At 38.8% G+C, this 12474-nt stretch overlaps 1 protein-coding gene across 1 annotated transcript in view; it reads right to left on the bottom strand.

Annotated features, from left to right (window-relative positions):
- Nucleotides 1–12474, bottom strand: part of LOC118425572 (serine/threonine-protein kinase TAO1-B-like) — a 32531-nt gene that overhangs the window by 18424 nt on the left and 1633 nt on the right. Inside the window, exons 2-3 of the mRNA XM_035834505.1 lie at nt 3964–4228; nt 2968–3039 (exon numbers count right to left, since the gene is read on the bottom strand). Of these exons, the coding sequence (XP_035690398.1) occupies nt 2968–3039; nt 3964–4107 (216 nt within the window). The 5' untranslated portion in view covers nt 4108–4228. The remainder of the gene's footprint in view (nt 1–2967; nt 3040–3963; nt 4229–12474) is intronic.

Raw genomic sequence — 12474 nt, 5'->3', positions numbered from 1 at the left:
TGAGCCAACCTTCCCATCCTGCCAGTTTCCAGTTACACCGTCTTCTGCCTCACATCCTGTCACTCTGCAATATCAAAATAAATGCAAACACACACCAGGACAAACAAACATGCAGAGTAAAAACAATACCTCCTTTCTTATTTTATTACCTGGATGTTCCTAACCTTCATTAAAATAATACCTCCTTTCCAATAGAGGTAATAATCAGACTGAATGAGTTCAATTTTTCAATGGACCCAGGCCAAGCCAGTGGCACCAACTTTGGAGCCGGGCCAACCTTCCCATCCTGTCAGTTTCCGGTTACACATCTTCTGCCTCACATCCTGTCACTCTACAATATTAACATAAATGCAAACACACACCAGGACAAACAAACATGCAGATCGAAAACAATACCTCCTTTCCCATAGAGGTCATAATCAGACTGAACGACTTCAAATTTCCTACGTCAGCTATTTCACGCTATTTGTACACTGAATCTTTCCTCACCAAGATGTCACGTCTTTTTTTTCTGTTCACATTGGTATGCAAATTCCCATTACTTATTTGATTTCATTTATGATTTCGAGTTGTATTAGGATTAATGTGTACAATTGATTTGCCTTATTTTGTCTTAGTTAAATTGCGTTATCATTTGCCGATTCTTGCTGAGTCACCATGTATTTGATTTTATACTGTTATCATTTATTGTTATGTATGTACAGGGTTTCCCCCCAGGGATCTTTGAAAAACGCCGGTCAGGCGACATGTACCGCTATCTCACGTTATTTTGTACACTGAATCTTTCCCCACAAAGGTGTTTTAGTTCTCAATTTGTATGTGACTATGGACCAGTAACCAGCTTGAAGGTGAAGTGCATAACAAAATATTTCAACAATCTCAACTTGTGTCTAAAGAATGAAAGGTAAACAGAGCAGTTGCCCCAGAACAAAGAAAGATACACAAAGCAGCACATGATGATAAACAATGCGCTTTGGTCAAGTTGGATGCCTTCTATTTACTACTAAACAAAACACTGAACATTCAAAAGGGTGGATGGCTGGTTGGTCTTTTCTTTTAAATACCAACTACCCCTACCTTTTTAGACAGACATTAGACAAAAGTTTCCAGGCCTGTGCACTTAATGACTACCTCATAATTTAAACTTCTGTACACTAGTTTTGACAGGCTGGACAGCCTAGCACATACCATGGTGAATGATGGACCTAATTTGAATCATTATTACCACATTTCAACCCGATAATCTACTGCGAGTGACAAGACCACATCACACTGGCCCCCGGGCAAATTCTGGCTGCGTGCCTTTTTCAGACTCTCGTACAGCTAAAGATATGATTAGATAGGGAGCCTGGGTTTTGGGTTACAACTTATTACTGGAAATCTTCAATCTTTTGGTGGGCTTTCATTTTCATGACATCACGATCATGTCTGCTTTGTATGACTACACAAGGCTCTGAATAAAGTCAGGGTTGGACAAGTCCACTAGCCTGATTGTCCAGGGCAAGTGAAAGTGCTGATCGGGCAAGCACATGACCTACATCACTTGCAAGTAAGATTTTTCCATGAGCGAAAATTTTTATATTATTTTTCAGTCATGGCATTAACCCTCAAGGCAACACAGAAAAGTAGAGCCAATATAAAATAACTCCTTTGCTGGCAGTGAAAATATACCAAAAAATGTCACTTTAATTTCAGGCAAGTGAAATGATGGTTTGGACAAGTAGATTTTTGTGTACTTGCCCGATAGGACAAGTAAATCTTAGAAAACTTGTCCAACCCTGACAACCGACCCTCCCCACTTGAAAAGGAGTTGAATCTCCATTAGTTTTTGATTGTACAACAGCTGCAGTTTCATAAAGTTTTGCTTGGGGATCAGGTTTAAGTTTTTGCCCAGAAAAGAAGGGTATTCTTCCCTAACACACAACACTTTGGGAAGAGAAATCATTCTGCGTTTGCTGGCAAATGTTTCATACAATAGGCAAATTCATTTTTTCAATACTATGCTTTGTACAATGACATCATCACATGGCTGCCTACATGATGGACAGATGACAAAAGATTAATCCCTCAGTTGAGCCAGCAGCTTCATTTTAAGATCCAGGGTGGCGTAAGTTCATCTGATAGCACTAATTACTAACCTTGGTGGGGATATGCTCAGGATTTGGTGAAACGTTTGTGGCAAGGTCATCTGACTGGCCGAAAATATCATTCAGGGGAGTTTCTATATTCTTAGGCAAAAGGGATAGAGGTTGTCTTTTTTTTAGGATTAAATATAAAGAAAAATGGCCTGCAAAGAATAGTGAAGTTCTCCTAGGTAGAAGAACAGTTACACTTCCTTGCTGGCATGATGGACTTAAGCTAAGTAGGAAGATGAAAGTATTGTGGAAAATGAGACAACGTAGCAAAGTAGTTTTGCTGGTTTAGACTCTAAAGTTCCTGGGTTTAAGTCCCTAGCAGGCTCAAATGTTGCGCCCCTAGGAAAGACAGTTTCCAGGGCACGTTTGTAAAGTTTTGCTTGGGGATGAGGTTTATTTCCTCACTTGACTCATGTGAAAATGAGTACATAGCTTTGGCTAGGAGCATCCTTGGACGGCACATAAAGATGGAGGTCCCACACCAATTTAAAGCATGTTAAAGAACAACACACTTATCGAAAGATACCTCCCAGTGTGAATGGACCAAACCTTAAGGTGGTATCTCACTGCACTTGCGTCAAGCTTGTGTCACTGTCAGTGTGTAATACGTAAAAAGTATGACTTAGAAGACAACAAAATAAATTTGTTCTTTATCTCTGAACTTTGTTGAGTATCTTTCGAACCCAGTGCAGTGCAGTGAGATACCACCTTTCCAGATCAAACCTCTGGTTGACTTCATGGAAAGGTGATACTAGAAGTCACCTGTGAGGTCAATCCTTCCAAAAATGTGGTAAGTCTCTTGATAAATCAATGAATAGATAATAGCACCCACCTCCTCCTGCTGCTTGCCACTGTAGGACATCTTCTTAATGGCCACCACCTCACATGTCCGAGTGTTTCTGGCCTGGAATACACAGACATACATGGTCAGACTCAGGCTCCAAATCTCAGTTTGTTGGGTTAAAAATACATTTGCAAGTTTCATGCAATATGTTAACTATTGTACCAAGCAAAATAAAAACAAGCATATCTTTATCCTGCAATGGTCCTCATTTAATTTCAAGGTAGTGTTTCAAGTCCCGGTATACCCTAAATAAGAACAATTCATCAGTTTTGATTTGGTAGAGTGCAACAACAATGGCAGTACATGTTTGATCTTTCACCACCGCGTCACAAACAAGGTCTTTCTTTACTTGGGCTTAGCTATGAAATCCTTGTCAATTCGAGGTCACAAAACTTGTGGCTTTGACATTACAGCAGGGTGCTTGCCGGCAAAGTTGAGCATCTGGGGCCCCAGTTAAGTTAAGCATCTATTTCTATTCACACAAGAACAATTTGATGACTTATGAAGATGCATTTGTTCTCCAAAATGATGGCATTTGTATTACAGATCAGTGTTCGAAATACCACCTACAAATGCAGATTAGTTTAGGTTGAATTTAAACTGTGTAGGTATTTTTTAGGTCTACCTGCACCTAACCTGCACAGGTCCACATACTGGGTTCATATATATATATACTAGTACAAGGCTCATCAAGTGGACATTTACTAGCTGCATTGACTGCATTGACCACTTATAAGGTACTATGGTGTCTGAACAGATTTTAGTATGATCAATACTTTCTAAATCCTGAGTGGTGCAGGTAATTTCCAATGTTAACTGCACCTGTGCAGGTATGTAGAAAAAAAAGTATTTCGAGCCCTGCAGACATTTTTTTTTACCCTAAGAAAGCATGGAGAAATCCTAAGCTATAACCCATCCTCCCCTCGATTTTTCTCATCCACTTCAAAATGGAAACATTGTTTAAAGACTTCAAGTGACACTCACATAGTAGACAGCACCGAAGCTTCCGTGTCCGATCTCCCGAAGGTCGGTGAAGATGGTTTCAGGGTCGTCCTGAGCGAAGAGGGCAGCCACCTCTGGGTCTGCATGCTTACTGTGACGCTTCATGAGCGGTTTGGATGTAGGCATGCTCCCGTTACGCACACCGTGGGATGGGGGCCTCACCCCAGGGTGGCGGGATACGTTTTGTCCCGCCACTTACGTACCGTTACCATGTAGCTACCTCGGAACAAAGGGTATAGTCCACATTCTGGAAGAAGAAAAAAAGAAAAGGATCGTCAACGACACAATATCGTTCTGATTCACACTTACGTATCCTTATCCTAACTTGTAGCTATTTTGGAACAAAGGGTATAGTCCACATTCTGGAAGAAGAAAAAAAAAAAGAATCATTAATGAATAATGACACAATATTGTTTTGATTCAATTCTTGCAATCACATGTAGACAGTAGATAGTTTTACTTTGATTCTAGCTGCACATCAGTGCCGATATCTTCACACTTCTTGCTTCATATCATAGAGAAGTACATTTGCATATTGAAAAGTAAGGTTTAGGGAGGGCAAAAATTCAATCATACTCCTGCTGATGATGAAAGAAAGGTGATCCCAGTCAATACGGCACTTTGGCACCCGAGCAGTTACAAGACAAAGTTAATCCGTCCTCTTGGTGACACCCGTGATACCAAGAATGAGCTTTCTCCAGTAAAACTGGACAACTTTCCTGATTAGACTGACCACTACTGACCCGACTGGGCAGCATCCAAATGTAACACTGACAACAATATATCACCAGCCAGGACAGCATCCAAATGTAACACTGACAACAATATACCATATCACCAGCAAGGACAGCATCCAAATGTAACACTGATGGTAATGTATTACCAGCCAAGATAGCATCCAAATGTAACACTGACTATAATGTATCACTATGACAGCATTCAAGTATTATACAGTATATGACTAAAACAGAGCTGCATTACATCAAGCATAGGTAAAAACTAAATGTACCATCACATCATTATAGTATTTATACCAAGGTACCACTAGAAGCTTCACAACAAAGATTGAAAGAACTTGATTTCTCTACATGCACCCAAATGTATAAAACAAGCTTCTAGCTAGTGAAAGCAGGAGATACACATACCTATAGACCATCACATTCATCTTGCATTCCCCATAAAAATACTTCTAGGTACACCATGTAAAAATGTTCTGCTATACAAACGATACTACCACTGTTATGAATACAACTGTTCAATCTTGAGACAATATGCTGAGGATATATGATTATGAATCTACCTGCCTGACCCCAGCACACTAAGAGGGACAATCCACTATGAGATGGCAAAACCAATAATCACTGGTGGGAACGTTAGCTTGACCTTGAGTGACCTTGGAAAGCGATGGCCCAGGATTGGCTGGATGGGGTAACCATATGCAGACATGGTCCATTGGCTGAGGACAAACATATCAATACTACAAATTGTGTACATGCTATATTTTTAATTCTAAAAAGAAATGTTTCTTTCCAGAAAACCTACACAAATTAAAAGTATGGGGTTACATGTGGGTTACAGGTCAAGTATTTGGTGTGGAAGACTTATCTCTTGACATCGTTCTAAGTTCTAACATACTTTAATGTGAGTGAGATGGTTAAAAAAATACATAAGTGACTACAGGACATAAGGTACATGTACATTCCACATGCATATACACCTCTAATCTAAAATTTACAGGAGTACATAGTACCCATTAACCAAAGATCATGGACACCTACAAATGTACATATACACCTACCAAATACCTTACGTAAAAGGGCAAACACAAAAACAGGATGCCAGATGACCTCAGTTCACCTGTAATCTACAGTAAACAGAGTAGTTGACAATAGCCTTGAATATGTAAACAGTAAGGATGAAAACCTTGAAGCTAATGCTTTGACCAAGTATTTCTGTTAACATTCTATACATAAAAGGTATCTACAAAACCTTTTCTATCCCTTTTATATTCATGCCCATCAAGTGCAACAACAAAATTTGCACACAATTATTGTTGCAAAAGAAAAGAACTTACCGGTATTTCTATCTTTTAAAATTCTACATTTTGGGTTGAAGTTATCAGAATATTAGCTATGGCTGTATTAAGGAGAATTTGTATTAAAAGCTATCTTGCATAGCAAACAATACCAAAATCATTATATACAACATGTAGCCATGCTACGTCAAGGCATGTTCAGACTTGCAGTTCTAAGGAAATATATGTGCAAGACCTTATTCGATCACTTACATAACCAGTTCGTCCTCTGGGCACATTTAGATGTAAGAAACACAAAATTTTCCAGTACAATCACTACTATCTACCAAAAAATCAAACATCTTCTTGTGTTATAACTTATGCATATACATACCTGACAAACCTCTTGGCAAAACTACCACCACATATGAGCAAAAATCAGCTCCAAACTTCCCATCAAACCAACCTGAATGCGATGTGGCACATGAATCATCTTCCTCTAAGGTACAGAGCAGCCAGTGCAAGTCTCCCCCATGGCAATACCTGACCACATTCTGGAGTTATATATGGGCAGGCCGGCCTATCCCTCTTCCTGTCAAGTCAGCAGACACCTGTCTGAGTAGAACAATTCCTGCCAGTGGTCTGGGACACTTCCACCCAGGAAGTCAATCACCCAAACGGACCAGCGCTATCCACTCAATTCCTGATTCCTCTAACAGCAAGGTGGTCAATGATCCAAGAAGGGAGACTTTGCAGCCGTAAAAAATGAAAAAGATCACAGCTGAAAATTCCAGTAGACACACAGACAGAATGTCCCAGTCTTCGGGCAGTGCTTTGACGGAAGAAACGTTGGTAGCTGCTCCATGACAGAAAAAGGGTGTGGCATCTGCTGACTGACCTTTGACCTCTACTACATTACAAAGCAGGAAACAAATGAAGTTTATTGGGAAATAGCCTTGATTTTTTTATTTCTGCTGGTTTTCAAGAACATACCCTCAAAATAAATTGAATTTCTTAATAATGAACAACCATATATATTTATGAAATTATGTCATATTAAAATATAACTTGGCCTTTTTCCTAAAATGTTCAACTAAATTTACAAATGTAAAGCAGTTACAGTATATCTATGATTTATATATGACCCAAGAATGATATACTGGTAGATGTGTTATTCATCATTGGTAAGATACATGTATAATGGTATCGGCAATACCATATACATAAATATATACACACCCATAGCTTGAAACTTGATACCAGACGTCATCACATCATACAGAAAATAATTACCATATCTAACAGTGGTCAACGTTCTGGTGGACGAATACTTTAATTATGATATACTAGTACTGAGACAGTGAAGGACAGTTACACGAAAGCTGCCAGCCGACTGTACCATAGTCACCTCACCTGAGGGGGGGACAGGATGGCAGGACAAGGCCATAAGTTAGGATTAGACATTTAATGCCTTTTTACTTCCTGAATCGATAGTTGGTGAAACCATGAGACACGACAATCAGCCATCCGTCTAAGTGACTCTGACAGGGGACCCATTTTGGTCAAATGTCAAATCATTCATCTTTCGTAATCAAGATGGGGAACTGTCAATTACACTTCCTGTCGTGACCTTTTCACCCCAGAGTCCCTGGCAGGTACATCCTTTTTACCTGTAAAATGTTTTTACCTTTGCCAGAAGGTTATGTCTTGCTTCTCAACAGGATTTTTCTCACAGCATAGAAAAGGTTTTCCATTTCAGCACGGAAAAGCCACATGGCAAACAGTGCAGGCTTGATCTGGGGGCACCTTCTCCCTAAATATTTTTAAATTCATCATCATTCAAATTCATAGATACTATTTCCTGCATTACGAATGCCTAAAAATCTGCAGACATTTCAGTTTAGCAGCTGCCTCAATGGGAAAAACATTTTCCACAAACAGGTTAACCAAACAAATACATGGTTTACCTGTTTAGTGCAAAGTACAGTACATATGTACCAGTACAATTCATCCATTCAATTGCCAAACAGTAGGTAACCTATAGTAAAGCCAACCTCTCCATCTACCTATTGACATTTTTATGACCTTACGTTCAGCCATTAGATAATCAAACTAGTGGAGACTTTGTTACATGCCAGTATGCATATCAATGTCCTAATAATCATTACAGACTACAATTCCACAATATTGCCAACATATACAGTTTCGTTAGTAAAGCACATGTTGTGTGTTACATACGATATCTACCTTTCATGCCAAACATATGATATCCCTGCCAAAAGATTATAGACATGAGGGCTCGAAATATCACCTGCATATGCAGGTGAGTGCAGGTATAATTGGAGCTGTGCAGGTATTTCTGATGTCTACCTGCACCTAACCTGCACTGGTCCATGTACTGGGTTTTATACATGAATGTCATATGATGTAGGTGTATGTGGATTGTTATTAGCTGCATGGTTCCTGAACAATTTCAGTATGATCTATACTTCCTAAATTCAGAGTGGTGCAGGTAAAATTTGGCTGGTACAGGTAATTTTCAAGGTTACCTGCACTAGTGCAGCAAAAAGTATTCAATCCCTGAGATATCTACCTTTCATGTGAAACAAATGATATCCCTGCCAAAAGATTATTTATAATTATATAGACATGTTTGACCCCATTAAGTTAAGAATTGAGAGATGGACCACACCCTCATACTTCCGTATCAGATGACCACCTGAAATGGTCATGTCAATATTAAACTGCTACATATACATTAGGCGATGATGTAATTTCTAAATCAAGGTTCATGTTGCCAAGGCTACAATAAGTAATTTCTGAACAGACTTTTTGACAACACTGGTGGGGAAAAAGTTGAGGAAAAAAAAGATGAACAATGAAGGAATATCAGTCCATCACTTTGTACATCACTTCCATCACTAATGAAATGAATGAAATACAACCACATCCCGAGAAAGTGACCTCAGATAGTATCTCAGGGCCAGTATTAGTGCTACTGCACGGCAGCCTCGCCACTGTACACATTTTGAAACAAGTGCAAAGGGTCATCACACCCTACTCTATTCAAGAAAGTGTGCTGGGTTCTTTCATTTTCAAGTGTAGATCTAGAGGTTTGATTTTGAGATTTACACCAAGATCCATCATAGGCACATTCGATACCCACCATGTCCCAACGTTGTGCCCTTGGGAAAGGCACTTCACAGGACTTTCCCTTACAGTGGAATGACGACCACAGAGCCTCTTTGGCTAACCTGTCAAATGTGTGCCAAAAAACACACTACGGACTTGGTACGCCAATGTAACATCAGCCAAGAACTGTTAATTCTAATATTTCTATTTTCCATGCCATTCTACATTTTCAGTAGACATATATTTAAAATATCACATCACTGTCATTCTGTAACTAGTGTAAGAAAGATTTGCTCATATTCGTCCTCTGCAGCTATCTCTATTTCACTCAGAAAGGTTCTTAGATCAAGAATGGGAGCTAATATATAAAAGTAAATAAAATTGGGATATACAATGTAAACAGACTCCATTTCCTGGGGAAAAATACTCAATATACGACCTCTTACTTTAATACAATATTTGCATCTCGATGGTCCTGAGTAATCGATTTATAGAGTTGCTATGTTCCTAAGATGCAAGATTGAAGGAGCTTGTTCCCTAGGGGGAGGGTGTGGCATCTTACCAAATGAATAAGTACCGTTTCTCTGAATGGCAGGCTGTCACCTTACATTGTTCCTTGTCTGGATTGTTCACTAATCTGATGGGTGCCAACAAGGCAAAGGTGTGTGTATGTGTGTATGGTGGTAGGGTACTGCCATTGTTTAGGGTACAGATTTAACGGCCACAAGTCAACACTATGCAAATATGCCCTATTTTCTACCACTGGGAATAGGGCGCAATGGTACAAAATTTAAAGGTTCTGTCTAACGGAAAGGTTTTGACAGGTTAATATTTAGCCATTGCATTTGTATGGTTCCAGCCCAAAGAACTGCATGAGACAGTTATAAACGTGAAGTTCCTATCTTAATAATTTCAGTGTATCATTTCCTAATGGTAAAATTTCACCATGTAAACAAAAAATTTTGCTTTGAAGACAGTAAACAAAGAGAATGACAAACTGCACTTCATTCCACAACTGCTTTAGGAGCATTCTCTATAGGACTTTCTGCTATGCTTTTATCTTATAAAATGTAACAGTTCCTAAGGATATGCAAAACATCAATGTTTAGCTGTTCATGTACACAAATGAAGATACAACCTGGCACATAGCTACAAGACAGTACAACCAAGGAGCTTCCATCATTCCTTCAGGATCAACCTAAATGCTTCTTTAAATAGTAAATCTTGCCGCTTTAAAAACACACAGTTAACTGTAACAGTAATTACAGTTGTTAGAGGGAATAAATTAGCAGAGAAGATCAACAAGCGACACTTTCTCTTTGGCCAAAGAGGTTATGCTTTTGATAGAGTGTGCATGTTTGTATGTATGTAGACTAATAGTATACTTCTCAAGAAGCTGAAGATGGATTGTAATGAAATTTGAATGTCATTGGTTCTTACCCCATCGAAAAAAATTATTAGATTTTGGGCTACTGGCGAATTTCCTTGGTACTGCAGCAGAACTTCTGTTTTTGATATCTTGCAATGAAATATTAGTAACTTTAGACCTAACATCTATTGTCGCTTCTCACACCATGACAAACATTTCAAGATTTACAGTAATGTAATCCCTGCAAATTCCTAGTGTTTGAAGTTTTCAACAAGATCTTTCTTGTTTTAAAAGATGCACACTTTGACATAAAAAAATTTCCATTCATTTCTTTGACTATTGCTTCAAATATATGTATTCGTCCTTGGAAACGTCAAGGGGGAACGCAAAGCTAGGGTCCAGTTGACAAATGCATTAAATACTGACGTCATGTTTGTGTCAGAAGAGGTCAATGCCCATTGATGGGGGAGGGGGGCAACTACTGCCTATTTCAGTATTTGCAAATATCTTCAACAATCACCAACCTAATGCAGGGAACACTACGTCACAAAAACAGAGCACAGAGTACAGCTTTCTTCCCTAAAGCTTTGGACTTTGAATGTTTTTTAAACATTTCTATTGAGGAGTGAAAGGTTATCGATGTTGCCACACAGACTTGTTTGCAGACTGGGAGGGTGCCGGTTACAGGCCGATGCCAAATCACACACCAAGCCTAGCGACTGTGCAGTAGTTTATACATGTAATAGCTAAGGATGACCAGTGCATTTCACACAATCTGGATAAACTCAAGACCATTTATGTAATACCATAGATTATGTAACTGATATTACTGCTAGGAAACCATTGATTGATTGATTGATTGATTTTGTCCCCTATATTATTCACCAATCCTCTCCTGAAAACTTTTTGAAAAATAAAATTCTTTCTGTACATCACAAGTAATTAGAAATTATCATCAACCTTTGTTTATTTCTAATCCAGTTTTCTATGGCTTTATCCAAACAAACAAAAGCATTTTAGGTTTAATTAAAGAACATAACCCTTCCAGATTTGGATTTCCCCTTCAATTGAAGATAAAAGATATGCAATTCACTCCAAGTCGGCATACAAACTGAAATCATGCCTTTGCAAAACAAAGGACATAATTCTATAAACACAAACATTTTTTCCACATACCATGACATGCCAAAATGGCAATGACTGGCCAGCTACATACGCGTATGCGCTTGAACAATATATCCTGCTAAAAAGTGACAGTTGGCTTTTGCATACATTGATGCATGCACACACACCAACGGTTCCAACCAACTGGAATAGCAGGACAAGTTACAGTCATTCACATCTCAGTGTGGGAATATGTGCACATCCGAAAAAATCTCAAGCAAACACTTTTTCATCAGAACATGTATTTACTAGAATGATTTCTTCCAGTTGTTGTTTTGGGGTCAAAATACAGGGTGCACCCAATATTGAGCTGTGCACAATACCTTGATATTTGTGTGGGGTTGCATGTGTTAAGGTTAGCCTGGTATCATTGTTACTAGTAGTACAATTCTTTACATTAAAGTGTCAGAAAAAATGACAAAACCCTTGCTGTGTCACCATTGTTTAAGGTTATAGTCAGCTATAGAATGTCAGATTCAAGCTCTGGAGAGAGGCAGTGAGCTTTGTAATTAGTTTTTGCTAACATTCTTCTACAGTTCTAGTTCTACTCATATTCTATGTTGTGCACCCCCTTAAATTTCTGCAGTGCACCTCAATTTGAGTGAAGTGCATCAGTGCACCTTTTCCTCAGAATGAATTTCAAGCCGTTCCAATAGTAATACAATACAACAGAAATATCTGATCACAGTCTAGTCCTAGAACTAGGTCAATGGTCAGAATCTGAGGCGTTCGGGTTACCTACAGCAACAAATTCTTTCAGCCTTGAAAAACGTCTTGCTTCAGTTCTTTGAAATATACTTGAAGATTCTATTAT

Source organism: Branchiostoma floridae, chromosome 11 (assembly GCF_000003815.2).
Source record: "Branchiostoma floridae strain S238N-H82 chromosome 11, Bfl_VNyyK, whole genome shotgun sequence".
Lineage (NCBI taxonomy): Eukaryota > Metazoa > Chordata > Leptocardii > Amphioxiformes > Branchiostomatidae > Branchiostoma > Branchiostoma floridae.
Note: the sequence above shows the minus strand (reverse complement) of the source record. Positions and strands in the feature narration are given on the sequence as shown.